General features: G+C 38.9%; 1 protein-coding gene across 1 annotated transcript in view; it reads right to left on the reverse strand.

Annotated features, from left to right (window-relative positions):
• Positions 1–6,624: 6,624 nt before the first annotated feature.
• LOC135221209 (membrane-bound transcription factor site-2 protease-like) overlaps positions 6,625–22,379 on the reverse strand; it is a 209,759-nt gene continuing 194,004 nt past the window's right edge. Inside the window, exons 7-9 of the mRNA XM_064259029.1 lie at positions 20,419–20,602; positions 7,114–7,267; positions 6,625–6,745 (exon numbers count right to left, since the gene is read on the reverse strand). Of these exons, the coding sequence (XP_064115099.1) occupies positions 6,625–6,745; positions 7,114–7,267; positions 20,419–20,602 (459 nt within the window). The remainder of the gene's footprint in view (positions 6,746–7,113; positions 7,268–20,418; positions 20,603–22,379) is intronic.

Here is a 22,379-nt window from a genome sequence, read left to right on the forward strand (position 1 = left end):
ATAGGGAAGACTGAGAAAAATCCATATTGCCAAATAAAAAACAAACTCAAATTTCAGAGCACTTGTCTGTCTACACAACAAAAGCGGTTTCATCAACAAGAGAAGAATGACGACCAACTGTTTAATCCCACCCCCCAAAAGGGAGTGTTTGTTAATGATTGTTTCATTGTTAACACTTTCTGAACCTGCATCAAGTTGTTGCACATAATGCAAATGATAGAGGGTAAGTTTCACCTAAAAAAAGATGTTCATTAGTTTTTAACTCTACAGATACCTGTCTAAGACCTTGCAATTACTTTTGGTCAAAATTACTATGGATACTTGTCTAAAACCTTGCCATATACTTTGGCTGATATTAGTAAAACACACATGGAAAATGCATTCTGTGCACTTAGCAATTGGGTCTCGTGGAGCATCTACCAATTACTATTAATAGATAGTTGTGTAACAATCCCCTTGATTTTAAGGGTGCCACACTAAAATCATAGATTTCTTCTACTCATTTTTTAATAATAATGAACTTAGCAACAAAACAAAATCAGTGTTTGATCATAGTAAACAAAAGCATCAGCTTCTTTGTTATTGTCAGCAAACTTCATTTTTTTTAATATTCTCATGAACCAAGATCAAATGTATTTCAATATACCTACTGGCTCAAAATATTTAACAAATAAATATATGATTTCTTGTATGAAAGAAATTTGTGTGTGACAGCATATGCCAGGTAACATTGGAAGCTGCTGCCTTGCAGGTGGACTTTTTAGTCAAAGACGAGGTTCACTGCCAATAACTGTGGTTGATGACAGCAAGGGCATGCGGTTGTAAAAACCCCTTTGCCCAACAATGAACCATGCCTGATGATGTGAGAAATATGAATGCAGCTAGGGCATCCCCTGTAAGCAACGCAATTCATAATACCCCTACTGGCGTGATAAATGGGCGAGGGGTACCACAAGGTTCACGACTATGACCAAAGAAGTAGAAGATAAGAGCAGGTACGTGGAATATTGGTACTCTAAGAGGAAGACTGAGGGAGACAGAAGATGTGATGGTGAGGAGGAACTAGGTGGAAAGGGAGTGGAACTCAAGAGACAGGAAATGGGTATAAGCTTTATTACAGCGGACCACGAGAGGAAAGAAATGGAATAAGCTTTATTACAGCAGGTCACGAGAGGGAAGAAAATGGAGTTGGAATTATAGTAGTAATAACTGGAAGGAATGGTAGAAGTAAAGATAGTAAAATGGTGGGGTTTTGGTTTTAAAGATTCCAATATTAATAGGGAAAAAAGTAGTGAATACAATATCAACATATGCTCCTCAGATGGGGTGCCAGGAGCAAGAGAAAGAATTATTTTAGACAAGAATTTGAGGCTGTCATTAGAACAGTGAAGGAGGTGGAGAAACTAATAATAGGAGCTGTTATGAATGGCAAGGTGGGAAAGAGGAGATGGGTATGAGGAGGTACATGGAAGCCATGGGTGGAATTAGAAATAAAGGTGGGGATTATACATTGGAGATGATCACTTTTGAATTGGCATATATGAACACATGGTTTCAGAAGCTGGATAAGTACTTGATAACATATGAAAGTGGAGGAGACCCAAAAAGAGAAAGAGGAAATCTAGAATTAAAATTTGGGAACTTGAAGGAGATAAGGGGGAGCAATTTAGGAGGACTGTGAGAGAGAGATGGCTGGAAAGGGGGAACGTAAAAGTTGCACAGGGTAAGAGTGGGAAATATCTGGACAGACAAGAGAGAAATATGAGTGGGGGAGCAGAGGGACTGGTGGGAAGAACCAGCGGATATGGACTGTCGAGAGGGGAAAAGTGGTGGAGGGATGCATTAGTGCAAGAATCAATTAAAAGAAAACCAAAAGCATTAAGGACTAGAAAGTAAGGCATGCAGGGTGCAGAGGACCGTTACAGAGAAGAGGAAAGAGATGTGAGAAGGAGGGTAGGTATGGCTATTGGAAGGGCAGCAGAGCAGTTGAATGAAAGATTAGGAATGAGAGAAGGAGAAAAGGATATCTTACAAGATTTCAAATTTGAGGAAAAGACAGAGACAGGATTTGGGTAAATTGGATGTCATCGAGGATAAAGAGGGAAATATATTGTATAGGGATAAAGATATCAAGAAGAGATGGAGAGTATTTTGAACAACTTTTAAATACTGAAAATGAGAGAGGAGATGGGGGAAACACAGAGGGTGGAGAGACTAGTGAAGGAGATACAGGATAGAGATATGAAGAGAGCATAAGTAAAATGAAGAATGGTAAAGCACCAGGTCCATCAGAGTTCCAAATTGAAATGATCAATTACTAGGTACAGAGGGGGAGAAATGTATGCTAGATTTATTAAAAGCTATATGGGGAAAAGGAAGAAATGCCAAGGGATTGGGAGAAGAGTCTAATGGTGCTATATACATATACCAGCAGAAGGGAGATGTCATGGATTGTGGTAACTACAGGGGAAATAAATTAACAGAGTACGGATTGAAAGTTTTAGATAGGATACTAAATGAGAGATTAAGAGACTGTAAAGATTGGGAAACAGCAGTAAGGATTTATGAGAGGGAGAGGGGTGGTGGATGCCATCTTCGCAGTGAGATAGCTACAGGAAAAGAGGCTAGAGGGAGGCCAGGAGCTCTATTGTGCATTTATAGACCTAGAGAAAGCACACGATAGAATCCCAAGAGAAGTGATGTTTTGGTGTTTGAGGAAGAGGAAATCCTAGAAAAGTTGGTTAGGCTGGTAGAGATGATATATAAAAGAATGAGCACAAAAGAAATAACAGCAGTTGGGGAAACAGAAAACTCTGAAGTTTGTGTTGGAATACATCAAGGGTCAGCATTAAGCCCATTTTTGTTTGTGCTGGTCATGGATATGTTGAGTGAAAAGATCAGGAATGAAGTGCTGTGGGAGTTGTTGTACGCCGATGATCTGGTGATTACTGCTGAAGATGAGGAAGACCTACAGAGAAGGGTTGGAGAGTGGTAGGAGTCTTTAGAGAGGGGTGGCTTAAAGGCAAATGTGAATAAAATAGAGGTTTTGGTGTGCAGTAGAGAAGATAGAGACAGAACAGTTAATACAAGAAAGAAAAAGTTCGATTATAATACTTAGGATCTACTTTAAGCCAAGGAGGAGGATGTGAGGCTGAAGTTGACAGTAGGATAAAGGCGGCATGGGGGAAGTGGAGAGATGTAGCTGGAGTAGTATGTGATAAAAAATGCCAATCAAGCTTATGAATTAGAAACATTGGCTCTAAAAAGAAAAGAGAAAGTAAAGCTTGAGAGAAGAGATGAGAATGCTGAGGTTAAGTATATCTTAGTTTTACCAGACCACTGAGCAGATCAACAGCTCTTCTAGGGCTGGCCCGAAGGATTAGATATTTTTATGTGGCTAGGAACCAATTGGTCACCTAGCAATGGGACCTATAGCTTATTGTGGAATCCAAACCACATTATATCAAGAGATGAATTTCTATCACCAGAAATAAATTCCTCTGACTCCGCACTGGGCGAGCCAAGAATTGAATGTCAGACCACCAGATTGATAGCCGAGTGCAGAATGCTGAGGTGGATTATGAGAATATCACTGCTTGAGAGATTGGAAAATGATGAAATAAGAAGAAGAGCAGGTTTAGTAAAGATTTCAGAGGTGATAAAAGAGTCCTGATTGAGATGGTAAGGCATGTGTTAAGGATGAGTGACAAGGAGGAAGTGAAGAGGGCTTGGGAAGAACCTGTTAGAGGAAGATCAAGAGGGAGACAGAAAAGTAGATGGCAAGATAAAGTGAAGGAAGATATGACAGAAGAGGTTTGATGGAGGATGATGCCTCTGATAGAAGGCAGTGGAGAAGACGCATCAGGCAACTGACCCCTTAATGTAAGGACAACAGCAGGAAAGAAGAATTTGGACTTGGATTCTTTTCACATTTTAAGTATGTATATTGTACTGCATTTCATTTGCATTCTGCATGAATCTGAACTCTCACGCGACCTATTAGTGTTAATAAAACAAAGGTTCCTACATAGCACCGATAACTGTGGGCTCTCAGCTTATACAACCTGTGAACATCAAAATTAAGGCCAGAACAGAAACTCGCCTCTTCCTTTCTTTGTGACACTACCTTTGGTAAAGGGTAAAGTTCAATCCACCTAGAAACATATATGATCTCTTCTGCAACACCTATACTTAAAAGTTTAGACTCGCACAAGATCTACCTTCTTCTGTCTGACCTTGCATCTTTGCAAAGGACATGACATAACCTCCAGCATTATGCAACCTTTGTACAAAATAGGACCCTGTTTAATGTATGCATTACATGTATGGCTCATATTTCATTCCACCTCTTTCCGTAATCATAATCTTGTTTAAATGACTTCTCACCCATATTCAAGAAGTACAATATGAAAGACAAGACCATAAACCAAATAGCAAGCGAATGTCAGGCACTTGCACAGAACCAGTACAAAAAGAGGGCCCATGATTTGTAGTAGCAAAGCCATCCACTGGAGCAAGCTAAAGGAAACATCAGCTAAGCTTGCAGTTAAATAAGTGGGTATGAACCAGCAACCTGAGGGAGCGATAGAAAACGATCAGGCAAAGATCCTCTGGGCACTTATGGTAATCGAAACTTGATAGGGTGTACATGCCAACAGACCAAGATGTGATGTTGATTGACAAAATCCCTGAAGAAAGTATCACTCATTGAATTATTGCAATGCCATTGGGACATGTAGATGATGAGAAAAGGAATGAGAAAAAAAATTTATAAGTATCAAGACCTGAAAATAGAAAATAAAAGGAATATAGGGATATGCCAGGGTGGAAAAAATTGTACCGGCAAGTTATTCATAGGGAACGTTAGGCACGATCCAAGATCCTTGAAAAGGAACAAGGGGAAAAAAACTAGATGCCGAACGTCGCTCCATGGAATCATGCAGAAGAGGTGTGCTACTAGAAACAGCGCACAGTGAGGAAAAGTGAAATGGGAACTCCTAAGGAGCCATGATGCAACCCAGGAAATCCCACACTATAAAAACCACCCAGTCAAATCAAGATGGACTGCAATGGACACAAATTATTATTATACTTGTATCAATAATAATATCCATTATTATATAATAATAATAATAGTTAATTCAATTAATTAATATTGTATTTAATTATTAAGTAATAATAATCAAATAAATGGATTATTCTATTAATAATGTAGAAGAGTGTGGGCTATTAGAAAAACAGGCGCACATTGATGAGAGAATGTGGACTCATAAGGCGGCAGGATGGTAACCCACGGTAACCCACACTATAAAAAGACACACCTATCAAATAAGATGGACTGAGATAAAAAAAAAAACAAAAAAAAAAATTACAGTAACTGGCTGAAACTTAGTGGATTTGTTACTTAATGGATTTGCCCAAGTTCAATTAAATAAACATGATAGAAAAACAATTTGTATTTATTCTCCAGGCTTATTGGACAGTACAACCAAGGCTTTCTTGTTTGTACCTGTGAGGGTGGAGGGTGAATGAATGAAACAAATGAAATCAAGGCGGACGAGTCACGGTTGTTGCCGTGAGGGTGGTTCGTCGCCCGCCTGGAACTAACGGCATGACTCATCAGGCACACACCGGGTAGGACTCGGGTCAAAAAAACTCAATATGGCCAGTCATTTTGTGTCCTCCTTGTCCCACCACTCCATTGTGACTTCCATTACCCTTTGTGGCCTGTGCATTCATCTGTTGTTAGGATAATACTACCTTGCATTCTTTACCTACTCGGGGCTCACTTTCTTCTATCTCTCCTCTCTCTTTTTCCTATATCAGTTTTTACTGATGATTACCTGGATGGCATTACTTGTACTACTTGATGAAGTAGTACAGTACTTGAAATACAATACCCAATACGTAAATATGTAGTTATAAAAAATTTTCAGTTATGTGTGGCATGTGTACCAGGCGGTTATATATAACATGTATTGAATCATGGTTTGGGTAAACAGCCCACTTACAATGTCTTTGCTTAACATCTCTCTTTCTCTATCAATATAGTGTTATAAAGAATTTGCCGGTAAATTTATGTTTAAGAATAAAGTTTATGTGCCTCAATTGATATTGTCTGGGTTTTTGTTTAATATATTTTTTAAAACTTCTTGTAAAGCATAAGTAGGTAAGGCTGGACATTTCAGAGTGTTAGAAAAAAAAAAAAAAAAGGGGGGGCAATTCCTTTTGGCCAGATATTCCTCTCTGAATTTGAATAATATGTAATTAAATTCTTTGAAACTGAACCTGAGAACATTACCGAATTACGCTTTGTATGGACCATTGCACTAGGCCATAAGATATGACCATTCATTAATGTTAGATATGGCCATTTCATTAATGTTAAGTTGAGGTGATGCAAATAAAAATAAAAATCTAAATAATAGGGAAGGAAATAGACTCTCTACTATTAAGGATGTCCTGTTAAAAAGGATGGCTGCACCATGCAAGTTACTAATATTATATTGATCTTTCTCAATTTTACTTATAACTTGTTTCTCTTCCATGGTATATTAGTCAACAACTGGCCAATGATAAGACTTTGGCAAAGAGATATGCATAAACTGCATTTATGCAGCAGTTTTACTCTTTTATATCAGTGCAGGTATTGGAATCCGGTGTGCTAAATCCGTAGAAATCTGCTGGCAAGTTTACACATTTAACAAACTTTATTTCAATGCCTGCACTTGTATAGGGAATAAAACTGCCATATAAATGCTGTTTACATATTTCTCTTTGCCAAAATATGAACACTGGCCAGTTGTTAACCTAAGTTAATGTGTATGAGAAGTGAGCCAAACCTAAGTTAATGTGTATGAGAAGTGAGCCAAACATAAAATTGAGACGACTTAATATAAGTTTAATTCACAGGATGCAGCCATCCTTTTAAACAGTAAATTTAATAATAATAATAATAATAATAAACAGCAGCTATGAAAAGGTAATTGCAAATCTGTAAAACTTTTGCAGAAATATTAAAAATAATAATGTGATAAGTTCTATAAAATAATATTGCTTAATTCATTACCTGCTAAAGTACAATACTCAAACACAACTGAAGGCCTTACTTACCTCATAGATATTGCTAAACGTGCAGGTAAACATGAGAATGGCTGCATGGCAGCCACTCCTGAATCTTTTTCTTTATCTTCTAACAACTCAAAACACAGATGTGCTTCACTGTCTCCACTACAACACTGAACTGATCCATCAGAGCTTTCAAAAGCTGTTGAGTAAACATTTACCCCTCTAATCAATATTCATTCTCTTAAAATGTGTACCTCTAACATTACAAATGATATCTAATGAATTTATAAGGCATGAATTATTTGCCACACAAAGATACAGTAATTTTATTTGAACTGGAGTTATATGAGGTCTTTTCAAGAACAATTTATTTTTGCTGAACAAATATACATAGAACTTATACTGACAATAAACATGGAAGCTATGGAGGAGTCATGGGAGTTCCATTTGACAACGTCCTAGAGAGAGAGAGAGAGAGAGAGAGAGAGAGAGAGAGAGAGAGAGAGAGAGAGAGAGAGAGAGAGAGAGAGAGAGAGAGAGAGAGAGGGTGTAATTGGTGGATGGATAGTTAACGATTGAATTGGCTGTTGGTGAGTTCTGTGTTGTCTGCTGGTGCTGTTGGAGTTTAGAGTTATGATTAGAGTTCTGTGTTTTTTGAGTCAGTCTTTAGTCTTTAGTCAGAATCGGGGATGATCAGTAGTGCTGGTGGTCTGTGAATAGTGTTGGAGGCATTGAAAGTCATTTAAGTTGTGTGTTATTGATTTGTTGGTTAAGTTTATGTTAAGTCTGATTTTGTTGCTTTGGAGTTGTTCTACCCCGAGTTGTTAGATTTGTTGTGCTTGTGAGTTCCTGTTGGGTTATATGTGAGTCGTTGTTGTTGTTGGGGAGCTGTTGTGGTTTCTTGGTGTGGTTGTGAGTTGTTGAGGGTTGTTGGTAAGCTGTTGTGATTCCTTGGTGTTGTTAGTGGGTGTGTGTGTTGCCTTTTTGTGTTGTTATTTTTTTTAAGTTGATGATTGTGCAGTGGTCTTTTGTTGTGGTTGTATTCCTTGTTTGTTGATGAGTTGTGGTTGTGTTCCTTGTTGGTTTGCTGTGTTGTTGAGTTGTGGTCCTTGGGTGTTGTGTTGTTGTTGTGTTGTTGAGTTGTGGTTGTGTTCCTTGTTGAGTTGTGGGGTTGTGGTCCTGGTTTGTGGTTCTTGGTTGTTGTTGTTGGTGTCTCAGCGACCTTGACCAGCAGACAGCATAGCATAGCCTGGAGTATCTGGAGTTGGGTGAGTACACATGTTTGTGTTTTTTTTTGTTCTGTGTAGGTAGGTCAATTGTCCTGCGTGTATTCAGTAGTGTAAAGAGGAAAGTGTGACTGAGGGTGAGTTTTTAGTGTCTGCTTCTTAGTGTCAGGTTCTAAGCTAACTAGCTGATGAGCTACATCTAGGTAAAGTGTTTGTAAGTACAGCTCGTTGTCGACTTAAGACCACAATTAGTTAAGACCAACCAGCCGCAAGACGATTTGGAAAGTCAGCCCATGTTAATTTACCGTAAGAATATTACACTAGCCTAGCATACACTAGGGTAATCAGTACCATCTTTAAATATAAAGCAGTCTAGCCTACACTACACAGTATACTTTATACATATATGGCATAGTAATTATTAATTTCAGCTAATTCCCTAGGTTCAATGCACATTGGTTTATGATAATTCCATTTGCTATTTTCACTTGATCTCATAGTAGTACAGTGGGGCCTCGCTTAGTCGCGGATCAGCAATCACGGGTTTTTCCTTGGACCACTTCTCAGTTTATATCACTGGCTGGTATGAATCGCAGCATCGCAGGCTTGTCCATGGTAGGCTAAGCCTCATCCAGTTCCAATAACCGGCAAATGCATGAACAGATTCACATTATGACATTAACTGACAATAAAGGTAATAAAACCATTCTCACCTTATATATTATTGGCATATCTTCATAATATATAGCCTATTAGTATTCATGGAATAATTCCACATCATTGACATCAACTTGTAGTTGAGTGGCCAGCAGAAATGTAAACATTGAGTTACACCTCACAGCGACCTTTGTCATTCTTAACCTTTTAGAAATGTTAATAGTAGTAATGTAATTACATTAGTAATAACATTTAAGAAAAATGATATTTTCATGATAAAATAAAGTTTCACATATACTTACCGAACAGTTACATAGCTTATAGCTTCTTACCTACGGCAGTCGAAATTCAAATTGTTGGCGCCAGCGGCGTTGCTATCTTAAGTATAGGTGATACAAGACCCGCCCACATCCGGGAACCCTGGGTACTGCTAGCCTTCTACCGTCAATTTTCGTTTAGCCGACACGTCCATCTGTGGGGAGGTGGGTGGGCTTTGATTATGTAACTGTTCGGTAAGTATATGTGAAACTTTATTTTATCATGAAAATATCATTTTCACATAAGTGACTTACCGAACAGTTACATAGCTGAATCCAAACTACCCGGAAGGAGGGTAGATGGACTACATAAAAATGACAGTAAGACCACATTAAACAGCAAATGTTGCAGTACCCTACCTTGTGAGAGAGCAGCTGCAGGAGAATACTGCCTCTGGTTGGCGCTCTCATCACTCGTAGGAGACGTGGCAGTATAGGCCAGGGTCGTCCCTACTTAGTGGGATTTTGTAACCATGGACAAGACCGTTGGTTGACAAATATTAAAAAACAGATAATGCCCTTGCCCTGGGCTTCAGAAACCAGATAAAAACAACAAGACCATCACCTATACCAAAAATAATGACATACTCAAAAGTAATAAATAAGATCTGGAGGTTCTCCAAAGCACTATGAGCCTCCAGTCTGCCCACGACTCAACAACCTATAACAAGGCGAGGAGACAGTAGAGGATAGAAAGTTCCCCTATGTTTTCCTTTCCCAACACCATGCCCGCTACCGACAAAGGACCCAATTTACAACAACTATCATAGGTAGCCTCTACATTCTTCAGGTAAAATGAGGCGAACACAGATCTCGATCTCCAAAACGTAGATTGAAGAATCGAGGAAAGCGACATATTGTGCTTGAAGCTTAAGGATGTCGCCACTGCACGTATTTCATGTGCTTTCACCTTAAGCACATTTAGAGTCTGATCTTGGACTTGAGAGTGTGACTCCAGTATCAGACTTCTCACAAAGAACGAAATAGCGTTCTTGGAGAGGGGTTTTGCAGAATTCTTAACCGAACACCAAAGTCGGTCGGAATTACCTCTAACGGATTGTGTCCTTGACAGGTAACATTTCAGAGCTCTGACAGGACATAGTAAATATTCTTCGTCCATCGGACCCACTATATTAGATAATCCCTTAAGTACAAAAGATTTAGGCCATGGGTTAGAGGGAGATCGTTCTTTGCTAAAAATTCGTTAACAAAAGAACAAACCGCATTACGATTTTTTGAACCCCACCTCTTTGTGGATGGCTTGTAACTCACTCACTCTTCCTGCTGTAGCCAAAGCGAAGAGAAAAAGTGCCTTCCTCGTTACATCTCTCAAAGACGCTTCACGAAGTGGCTCGAATCGTGAAGACATCAGAAAAGTGTTAAAACTACGTCCAAGTTCCAGTCCACACTATCCTTCTTGGATACTTTTACTGTATTAAAAGATTTAATTAAATCTCCATATCCTGGTTAGAGAGATGTCAAGCCCTCTATGCTTAAACACTGAGGACAGCATAGCTCTGTACCCTTTAATTGTCGATACCGACAAGTTCTTAACTTCTTTAAGGTACAGCAAAAAAAAAATCAGCTATTTCTGTCACAGAGGTTTTAGAAGACGAGAAATTATGTCTTCTGCACCACGTCCTAAAGACTCCCCACTTTGATTGGTAAAGCTTGGCAGAAGAGCTTCTTCGACAGTTAGCAAATAGCCTCTGCCGCTCTACGAGAAAAACCCTTAGCTCTGACGAGTTTCCGGACAGTCTGAACCCTGTCAGTGACAGAGCGGACAAATTCTGATGATACCTGTCGAAGTGGGGCTGTTTGAGTAGCCGAGGATACTGAGGAAGAAGTCTGGGATGGTCTATAACCAACTTGAGAAGGTCTGGAAACCACTCTTTCCTGGGCCAGAATGGTGCTACCAACGTCATTGACACATTTTGATGTGAGAGGAACTTGTTCAACACCTCTCTGATCATTCCAAATGGGGGAAAGCGTAAACGTCTAGACCCGTCCAATCCTGAAGCATTGCGTCGGTCTTCCAAGCAAGAGGATCTGGAACTGGGGCACAAAAGATCGGAAGTCGAATTGTTCCTCGACGTGGCAAACAGATCCACTGAAGGTCTTCCCCAAAGTTTCCACAGTTCCTGACAAATTTTGTCTTGCAATGTCCACTCTGTGGAAGAACTTGGTTTACTCGACTGAGTTCGTCTGCCAGTACATTTAACTTCCCCTGTACAAACCTCGGAACGAGGGAAATATCCCGATCTTGAGACCAGAGAAGGAGATCTTCTGCGACTTTGTTGAGGGAGAATGAATGGGTTCCTCCCTGATTCCTGATATAAGATAGAGCGGTGGTGTTTCGGAGTATACTGCCACTCTCTTTCCCACGACCAAGGAGCGAATGCTTGCAGACCGAACCAAATCGCCTTCACTCCTTCATGTTGATGTGATTCAACCTCTCTTTCTCTGACCATAATCCTGAGATCTTTTTGGTCCCTAGGAGAGCTCCCCAACCTCTGTCCGATGCGTCGGAGTATAATTCTACGTCTGGGTTCCTTAATGTCAGGGAGAGACCCTCCTGCAATCTTTCCCTCGACATCCACCATCTCAAGTCGTTCTTGATCTCTTCCGACACTGGGAACGAATACGTGTCTGGTTGAGACTTCCGACACCAACCTCGCTTTGAGATAAAAACTGAAGAGATCTCATGTGAAGACGACCCAACTTTACAAACGTCTCTACTGATGATAACGTCCCTAGAAGACTCATCCATTCCAAGGCGGAGGAGGACTGACGATTCAGGAATTGGCTCACTTTTTTGAGGCAAGATTCTATTCTTTTCGGGGACAGAAAAACCGAAAAAGTCTGAATAGTCCAGAATCATCCCCAAATAGGGGATCTTCTGGGACGGCACTAATTGAGACTTCTCCAGGTTGATGAGAATTCCAATTGACTCGCTAATGACAGTGTCTTCCGTAAATCCTTCACGCACTGTGTCCTCGAACCCGATCTGAGAAGCCATGTTCGTACCAGGTAAAATGCTGCATTTATGCCCAACATATGCAGCAATTTCCCCAATGGAGCAAGAACACGAGTAAACACTTGAGGGGCCGTCGAAAGGCCGAAACAAAGGGCTCTGAATTGATACGTCCTCCCTTCGAACACAAATCTCAGGAACTTCTTTGAACTCTGGTGAATCGGGACATGAAAGTAGCGTCCTTCATGTCCAGGACACCATCCAATCGCCTGGGCGAAGTGCCGACATCACAGAATGATTTGTTTCCATATTGAACTTTGTCTTCAGCACAAAAAGGTTCAATGCGCTTACATCTAGCACTGGCCTCCAACCTCCCGAGGCTTTGGGAACTACAAAGAGTCTGTTGTAGAATCCCTGAGAACTGTCGAGGACTTCCTCTATTGCTCCCTTCTTGATGAGTGCATTGACCTCTGCTGCTAAAGCCAAAGCTCTCTCTGATCCTGGAGAATATGCTGTTAAGCTGATTGGTGTATCGGAGAGAGGAGGATCTAGAATAAAAGGAATCGAGTATCCCTCTCGAAGAACTTGCACTACCCATTGCTCTGCACCTCTTCGACTCCATTCTTCCCAAAAAAGATGGAGTCTTGCCCCTACTTGCACGTGAAGGAACGGCTTCTCACTCGTCCGAAGTTGGGGGGAGGTTTCTTTGAGAACTCGTACTGTGAACGCAAATTAGTCCTGGGTTGTTGCCACTTAGGTTTATTCCCTCGAAAGGGATGCTTCTGAAGAGGAGCGGACTTTGCTCCTGTCGGAGTAGGCTCTTTCGAACGTCTAGAAGACTGAAGAAGGAGATCATTAGTAGATTTCTTTTCTAAATCCGATAGAATTTGTTGAATGGTTTCTTCAGGGAAAAGGTGAGATTTACAGAGAGGAGCAAACATGAGAGCCGACTTCTGGTTATTAGTGACTCCTTTAGACACGAAAGAACACCACCTTTCTCTCTTCTTCATCACTCCCATAGTGAAAAGGGCTGCTAATTCTCCTGACCCATCTCTAACAGCCTTATCCGCACAGGACAGAACTCCTAACCAGTCTGTGGCAAAATCTTCTTCTAAAGACTGACAGTCTTCAATCTTGCGAGCTAAAGAGGCACAGTCCAGTCCAAAAAACTAAATACTCAAATACTTTAAAAATATTCTTCACCAAATGGTCCAGCTCTGAAGAAGAAAACCAAATTTAGCTGACGAAAAAGCTGCTCTTCGGTGTGAGTCCCACTCTAAACCGGAGAAGTCTCCCTGGGAGGAGGCAGACACTCCAAAAGAAGGAACTTCTCCAGTTGCATAGAAGCGATACGCTTTACTCTGAAGCTTGGAAGGTGGGAATGCAAACGAAGCCTTACCTGTTTCCCTCTTCTTAGAAAGCCACTCTGTTGACTCCTTAAGCGCCCGCTTCGAGGACTGAGAAAGAACCAGTTTAGGTAGACACGAATACGCTGTCTTCCTAGCTTTAACGAACATTGAAGGCGGTGAGACGGAGAAGAAGCAGGTTCAAAGTAATCTGGTAAGTGGACAGGAAAAATTTAAGAAGACTCGAATAAGCCCGACGAATCCTTGTCATCTTGATCCAAGCTTCCTCTTCAGACTGCACGGAAGCAGAGTCGAAATCAGGCTTATGTTCTACCTGGTAGAGGATTTCAACAAACTCATAAGATCCTGGAAATGCTTCTTAAATGGAGCTAAGGTAGAATCGTCTAACACTGTAGCAGTCGATGGTCTTTCAGTCGAAGAACGATTCTTTCTAACAGGTGAAGTCTTCGCACCACGAGTCGACACAGGTGAACAACCAGTCGAAATTCCTATCGACTCACGGCGAGGGGAGTCGAACAAAGACGAGCGAATACGCTTCTCTGGACAGTAATACGGAGTCGAACGAGGCGACCGAGCCGAAACTGCGACCGAGACTCGCTTGGAGAGTCGAGTGATCGTGAATTATCACAAAGTCTAGTCCGAGAGCCATTGCTTTTAGCCGAAAAATGCGACTGCGGAGGAGATTCACAAATATCACATCCGGAGCAAAACTACACGAAGGTTGAGGACTCCAATGCCTCTTAGACTTCTTAACAGGAGTCGGTGACGAATCACCCGCAAGAATCCAATGTCTTTTTAACGGTCGAGACACCAAATCACCTCGCCTTTTGCGCACACATGGCGATTGCACTTCCGAATCAGAAGACAGACGAGAATCACAAACACTAACACCTTTCCACATCTTTTTGGACGACACCCGCGAGTCGACGGAGTCGACGGCTGACCGTGGGCAAACTCCCCCAGACTCCTTCCGACCTCCGGTATGTCTTCTCCCGGTTTGCGGGGGAGCGGGACAGTGACCTTCGTCTGGGAGTCGAGGGGGAACGGCCAACCGCCTCCTCAGGCGCAACATTAACACTTTGCACTGCACTAGATTTCACTGTACTATCTACGAAAGCTTTAAAAGACATTCCTAACTTCATAACTGATTCAGCTAACACTTCGAACTTTTTATCCATCTTAGACTCAAGCAAGGCAATGGTGTTGGGTTTGGAACATGGGCAACTTGAACAGGGGTAATCAAAGGATAAGTAGGAGGACTATTAATTGGAGAAATATTCTCTAATAAAGGAGAGGCAAGAGAAGACTTATTGTCTCCGAAGGAACAGGAGTAGTTTCTAACCTATTCTTACTACTAGCCCTAAGAGCTGGCCTTCCTCTTCCTATCTTTCTCCATTTTCTCAGCATGCGATCTAACCGCCTTCCATCCCTGTTCATCCAATTTCTTTACATTCATCACATGTCACATCCATACCATTACAATTTTGTCCTCTGCATTTAGTGCACTTAGAGTGTGGATCGTGACATAACTTAGCTAATCTTGTTTTGCAGCCAGCGCTGCAAAACCTTACAGCAGATGAACTAGAATCTGACATAATTAGCAATAATGACGAAAAACTGAATAGATAGCTAACTGCAAGAAAAAAACCAAAAACTTGTACATCACCAAACAAAAACCAAAATCCAAAATGGCGACGCAGGAGACTGCAGCGAAAATCTCACAGGTGTTACCCCGTGAGCGGCAGAAACGAAAATTGACGGTAGAAGGCTAGCAGTACCCAGGGTTCCCGGATGTGGGCGGGTCTTGTATCACCTATACTTAAGATAGCAACGCCGCTGGCGCCAACAATTTGAATTTCGACTGCCGTAGGTAAGAAGCTATAAGCTATGTAACTGTTCGGTAAGTATATGTGAAACATTAATTTTCAATTCGAGCTTCATTATTGTTTAGGTATAACGTAATTAAATTCTCTGAACAATGCAGTCATACAAATAATAATTGTAATAGATTATCGTATTGTTGTTTGCGATCGGCGACGAAGCGTAAACATAATAAAACCATTTTTATCTTATATATTATTGTCATATATTCTCATAAAAAAATGCATATCTTATATATTATTGGCATATCTTCATAATAAAAAGTCTCTTCAAGGAATAATTCCTTGGGAAATGCATTTTCCAAGAGACAAAAATAAACTTTACAAGTTTACAGTATGCACTGATTACTTTATTTTGATGTGACTGCATTAATATTACAGTATGGTACTGTAAGCAGTACAGTAACTATTTTTTATCATAAATGTATATTAATTCACGAAAAAAATATGTATAACCACCGTGACGTCACCAAACCTACAGTCTCGTTCGTGCATACTATTTTTACAAAATGTGATAGTGGTTACACCGTTCTACAAACTACCGATGTATTTTTACATAAGTATCCTCTATACTCTGTCATAAATCACTTTACTTACTTTTTTGTGGAGCCCAAATACTACGTATATTCCGGAAAATTAACGAAATCACGAATTTTATCATAGAGCAAGATTCACTAATTAGTAGTGTTTTCATCTTCTTTTCATGACTAAATGCATTTTTAGGATAAACTTATTTACAATTTTTCAAATACTATGAAAGTAAATAGCAAAATTTCTCTCTCTCTCTCTCTCTCTCATCACTTGCAGAAAAAAACTATAATACTGATCTATTATTATCATAATAAAAGAACAAGATGGTCCCCAACATTTGTAGGTACATGTGTTGCCATATTTTTATTCTTTCTGTGATTTATGAAACTGTGCTTCAATACAACTTTTATAGTTGACTCAATGATTACCACATATTATAACAGTATACAAGAGAATATCTTATCACTATCGATGTTTCATTTCTTATCACCATAAAAATATTTAAAATACAAATTTCATTATGTTATTCTTGTCCTAAGTTGCTCTCTCAAGCTAGTCAACAGTTACTCTCATCCTAAGCTGCTCTCTCAAGCTATTCAAGTTCTCTCTCTCTCTCTCTCTCTCTCTCTCTCTCTCTCTCTCTCTCTCTCTCTCTCTCTCTCTCTCTCTCTATTAAGTACAAAGTTAAAAATAATAACAATTCCACTAATAAATTTGTTTCTTTTAGCAACTAAATTGTTTTCCAAAATAATTCTTTCGGTAATAAACGTCCATCAGCTGATTCTAAACATAAACAAAAGACAAAAATAAATTTTTATTGCTGTATTTTGCTGTTTATACATTAATATTATAGTTGGGTGCTGTTATTACAGTAAATCATGTTTTTTTTATCATAAATATGTTCATTCACGAAATAGATATACTATGTACTTTTAGTTTGGTGCAGCGGCCAAATCATGAAAATAGAAGGGAATTGTTAGGTAATATACTTTTGTTTGCTGATTTGATGAAGGGGAAATTGAAGATAGGAAAATTTATAAAAGATTTGTGACATTATAGACATACCTTAAACACACACACACAAACAAAGGAGGCATAAAGTAAACAAGGGAGTCGTTTTGTTTTATGTTACTGAAGTGGTGTTCGCGCGTTCTTTAAATTGTACCCATAAACAAGTTAATTATGTGGCATCCAAAAGCACTGATTCTTTTACTCTTATGGGAAAGAAGCCTAAACGTCAGATGAAAGTTATTATGCGAAATATATTAACGTGTTGTGAAGAAGGGAAGAGATGTTTTGCTGTGTGCTGCTGGTAACATTATCTTTATTATTCTTCCAATTGCACTGCAAAATCGTCGCCATCTTTATCATAGATTGTTGGTGATTACCCATATGATTTACATAATTTTGATAATTCTCTTACCTCTCTCCCTCTCTTTCCTTGTAAAAAAAATAAATAAGTAAAATAAAAATAAAAGGAGCCCCACGTGAGTATATAATGACATATGCGTATGTAGGCTTCCAGCTGCAATCCATAGGCTAGTAGGCTACATATGTACAGTAGTATGTATACTCCATGTATTTTTACGGTTAATGTAAAATAACTTTGAAACTTTCTTGAATTTAGTTTAAGGTGATAGTTGAAGACATATTTGGTGCTTGAACTAAAGTAGGCAGTTATAAACATTGGAATAGTGGTCTTGGGTCGGTTAATTATTAAAGTACACAGTTTAAAGCAATTTTTGAGGGGGGTACCAGGATAACACGGGTATTTAGTTATTGGGGGGGGGGGTTCTGGGCCCTGTCCCCGCGATTATCGAGGCCCTACTGTACAAGTTTTACTGTTACGTTACTTATCTTTTATCAGCGTGAAAATAACAGTAAAATGTGTTCTTCCAAGACTTGAAGTTTTGATTAAAACTCTTAATTTCATCTATGCTTGTGTTTGATAGCATATGTTTACTGGAGTTATATTCTTGTTGCCGATGAATGATAACAGTCATTAGCAGCTTGAAAAGCGAGCTACGTGTGTGGAGAAGTGGGAGCTGGGGAAAAACTGTCGTACGTTCAGCTGGACACCACTCTTTCTTGCTCCCGTCGCTTCCCAGTCGTTTTGGTTGTGGGTGATCGTAAAGTCGATCAGTCGTAACTTGCATAGATCGTAAGTCGACAACTAGCAGTTGGTTTTTGTTGACATCAACCTTCATTCATTTTCTTTGTTGTTGTGTATGTAGGGTGTATCAACACTTTGCAATGTATTTTTTTTTGGTATTTTTGATCATCTTTACTTCTTTGTAAATACTGGGCATTTTTTGGAGCAATACTAACTTTAAGATTTGCTTTGTTTTCTAAGTAAAATGTTTTCTTGTACCAAAATTAAGAACCCATAACTCTTATACTAAACGCTGGTGATTTCTGCTAGAATATCAATTACTCTGGTGATTTTTGTTTTTGTTTTTAGTTGCCCAAACTTTTCTAATACATATTAGTTACCTTTATTACAATGTAATATATATGCTGTGTATACTAGTAGTAGTCATCAACCACTTTGTGATTTCTGTGATCTTTATTGGTGTCATATTTTGTTTTCTGCCATTTTTTGCTATCCCTAAGCAAATGTGACAAGGCCTTCCTGGTAGGCCCTGTCACACTTCTATGTTGTCACTTTACTGAAACCAAAAGATTTTGCGAAGCTGCCATGGTCAGGTGTTTGCAAGCCTTACCTGTGAGACTTCCCCAGAGTGGATATAGTACCCACAAATGCACAGTTCACCATTTTCGTATTGGATATGTCTATTTTCTCTGCATCCAGGTCCTATAATTCTAGGTCAACTACAGAGTTGTATTCTTGTTTCATGTAGTCAATGAGCACCATCCATCGTGATGCGTAATTAAATTCTGACAAGTTACCAGCCCAGTCACTATGATTCTCTTTGCACATTCCCAAGTATCTGGCTCTTCTATTTGCTCATCCTACATAAATGCAGCAGTCACAATGCCACACATCATGACTGCTCCACATTTAACTTGCTCACTGACAAGACTGCCTGCTCAGACCATGCTCTGCCCACTACCCAGTACGTATAGTCTTAAACTGACTTGCATCTGTCTACCCCCACCAGATGATCAATTTTGTTCTATTCCATAATTGGTTTGTTCTATTCCATAATTGGTTAAGTGCACTAATATCTGAGTCAGGTAATAAATATGGATCTCTTTGCTTCGCTGCTGCTAGCAACACTTGGCTTGATGGCTGTGACTGAACTTCAGCACTGGCTGCACCTGCAGTGGTAACTGTTCATTTTCCATTGACTGTACCAACAGCTGTGGCTTTCTCTGATACTGACTACACCCACATTAATGTCTGCTCCTCTTCTAGCAATCATACTTGCACAGTGACCATACAACATCCTCATCCCAAGTCTCCATTGTCTATGTTTGCCCTTTCCCAAGAGTACAACTCTATTTAAATATATCCTGAGTTAAGATTGTCCATTTTTATGATTTTTCAAATTTAGAACCCTCATTGCATGAATGCAACATACTCTAAGATGGAAAATTAAAGTCCACAAGAGTATATGGTATGTAATATATTGCTAAATACAGGTAGCTTTTGCCAACTGACCAAGTTGGTGAAAGTTACCTGTATTTAGAAATATACTACACATATACTACTGTGGACTTTATTTTTCCATTTAAAGATCACAAGGAAGTGAAAATACCAAAAAAGTTTCATGATGTGAATGTCACAGTGAAGCCATGAGTGTTTAGGGAAGAACTGTATCAAAAGATTGTGGAAGAAAACTAAGTAGCCTATTTATCTGGGTAAATATTAATGCAACATTTTTCCAAAGATCAATTTTCTTGTTTACTGTTGAAAGCAGAATTAATCTCAAAATAAATCACAAATATCACGAAAGTATTATTACCTAACAGTAAATATACACCATGATTAAATGTGAACATGGTCATTTGACAGTTCATGAAATTGAATGTAGTACAGTTGCACTTTAACTTAACAGACACTTTGGGGGTCTGGCTCTCTGATAAGTAACTAAGACCCTATGTCATAGCCTCCTCTTGAACATTTTCTAGATATCTTACAGCTAACGGCAATGCCACATAGTTCTTAACCTAAACTAACGTGTCCTTTCATTCAAGATTTAATTTAAGAGATTATTTTAATAATTTCCATCATGTAAAATGGTAGCCAAGCAGAAAATTATATTAAGTAGGTGATAAGTACCAAAGTCCATAAGTTGCAGTGTTACTGCATCTTGGATTCAATGAAAATTCTCTTGGGGTTTTACATAAAGGTATAAAGGCAACAATACGGGTGCAAAAAGAGTAATATCTATGATTAGGAAAAAAGTAACTGAAAGCAATTAAAAACCTTACCATGGTGAATTGTCTCATCATATGAGTGAACTGCTGATTCTGGTATGCAAAATCCTAACTGATCACTTGTAATACTCTTTATAATGCACTGCTCCCAAGTTGCTTGGGTTTGAATGGAGCAATGATTGACTTCCATTATAACATCTCCAGCCTGCAACCCAGTTGGTCCTCTTACTGGAGAATCCTGCAAATAGAATTCAGTTATATCTCCTTCACATGCCACAAACCTATAAATCTGAAAAATAAAATATACCCAGCCATCTATATTGTACAGGAAGTCCCTGGTTATTGGTGGCCTTGGTTATCAGCAATCCGGTTTTCAGTGCTGATGTGCACCAATCGTAACTTATCGGCGCAGATCCTTGCATACTGGTGCCAATAACCAGGGGATTAGTGCTATTATTGCTGCTTTTCAGTTGTTTGTCATGCCGTTGGGAACAGAAACCCTGCCGATAACAAGGAACTGAAGTACAAAATATTTTTAATAATGTTCAAACAATTTTTGGTAGTATAAAATGGAAATTTGAACTCACTCACATTCAGAAGGTGTATATTCAACCAAACACAAACTCCATGATGTCAATAATACAAGCAGTCCCCTAATTACATTGTATCTGACGTTCCAGGCCCAATGCTGCCTAAAAACGTCAAGTACTACTACTTCATTACTCAAACTATATATAACTGTATATAACTTTTTGTAAGTACTGAAAGTATACACCACTGAGCAAAATACACTAACCTATAACAAAAGCAGGAAATTTCTTTGAGAAACCTACAAAACACATTTTCTTAATATAAACCTGTCAGCTTCAATGAACTTATCTGTATGGTTATCAGTCCAATTAACCCTCTTACGCTGAAGGGGTATCATGAAAATTGTCTCCCGTATGCCGAGGGGGGCTCTCAGAGTGAGCGCGGAAGCGAAAAAAATATTTTTTTCAAAAAATCACAGCGCGCTTAGTTTTCAAGATTAGAGTTCATTTTTGGCTCTTTTTTTGGCATTGCCTGAAGTTTAGTATGCAACCATCAGAAATGAAAAAAAAAACCATTATCATATATAAATAATGCGGTATATGATAGCGCAAAAACAAAATTTCACATATAATTGTATTCAAATCGCGCTGTGAGCAAAACGTTTACAGCTAACAAGTCATTTTTTTTCGTTGTATTGTACACTAAATTGCAATCATTTTGATATATGACACATTGTAAAATGATCAAAGCAACACAGAGAAAATATTATCACAAAATGATGCATGAATTCGTAACGCGTGGAAATTTTTTCCTTTTTTTTTTTAAATTCACCATAAATCTAAATATTGTTCTAGAGACTTCCAATTTGTTTCAAAATGAAGATAAATGATTGAATATTACTATACTGGAAGAGTTTTTAGCTTACAATTGCAGTTTTTGACCATTTCAGACGAGTTAAAGTTGACCGAATATCAAATCTTTTTATATAATTTTTTTTTTGCAAATATTTTGAAAATGAGAAAAGCTACAACCTTCAATTATTTTTTGTTGTATTCTACATAAAATTGCACACATTTTCATATATAAAACTCTATGAAACGCCTAATATGAAATGGAGCAAATATTACGAGAATGCGACGTAAGCATTTCAGAGATTTGCGGCGGAGAATCTGCGCGCGGAGGGAAGGAGAGTTTTTTTTTAAATTCACCATAAACCTAAATATTGTGCTAGAGACTTTGAATTCGTTTCCAAATGAAGATAAATGACTGAATATTACTGTAGAATGTAAGAGTTTTAGCTTACAATTGCTTTTGTTCAACTATTTCGGTAGAGTCAAAGTTAACCAAAAGTGGTTTTTTTCTATATATCGTGATTTATATGCAAATATTTAAAAAATGAGAAAAGCTATAACCTTCAATTATTTTTTGTTGTATTTTACACGAAAATTGCGCACATTTTCATATATAAAACTTTATGTAATGGC

Source organism: Macrobrachium nipponense, chromosome 2 (genome assembly GCF_015104395.2).
Source record: "Macrobrachium nipponense isolate FS-2020 chromosome 2, ASM1510439v2, whole genome shotgun sequence".
Lineage (NCBI taxonomy): Eukaryota > Metazoa > Arthropoda > Malacostraca > Decapoda > Palaemonidae > Macrobrachium > Macrobrachium nipponense.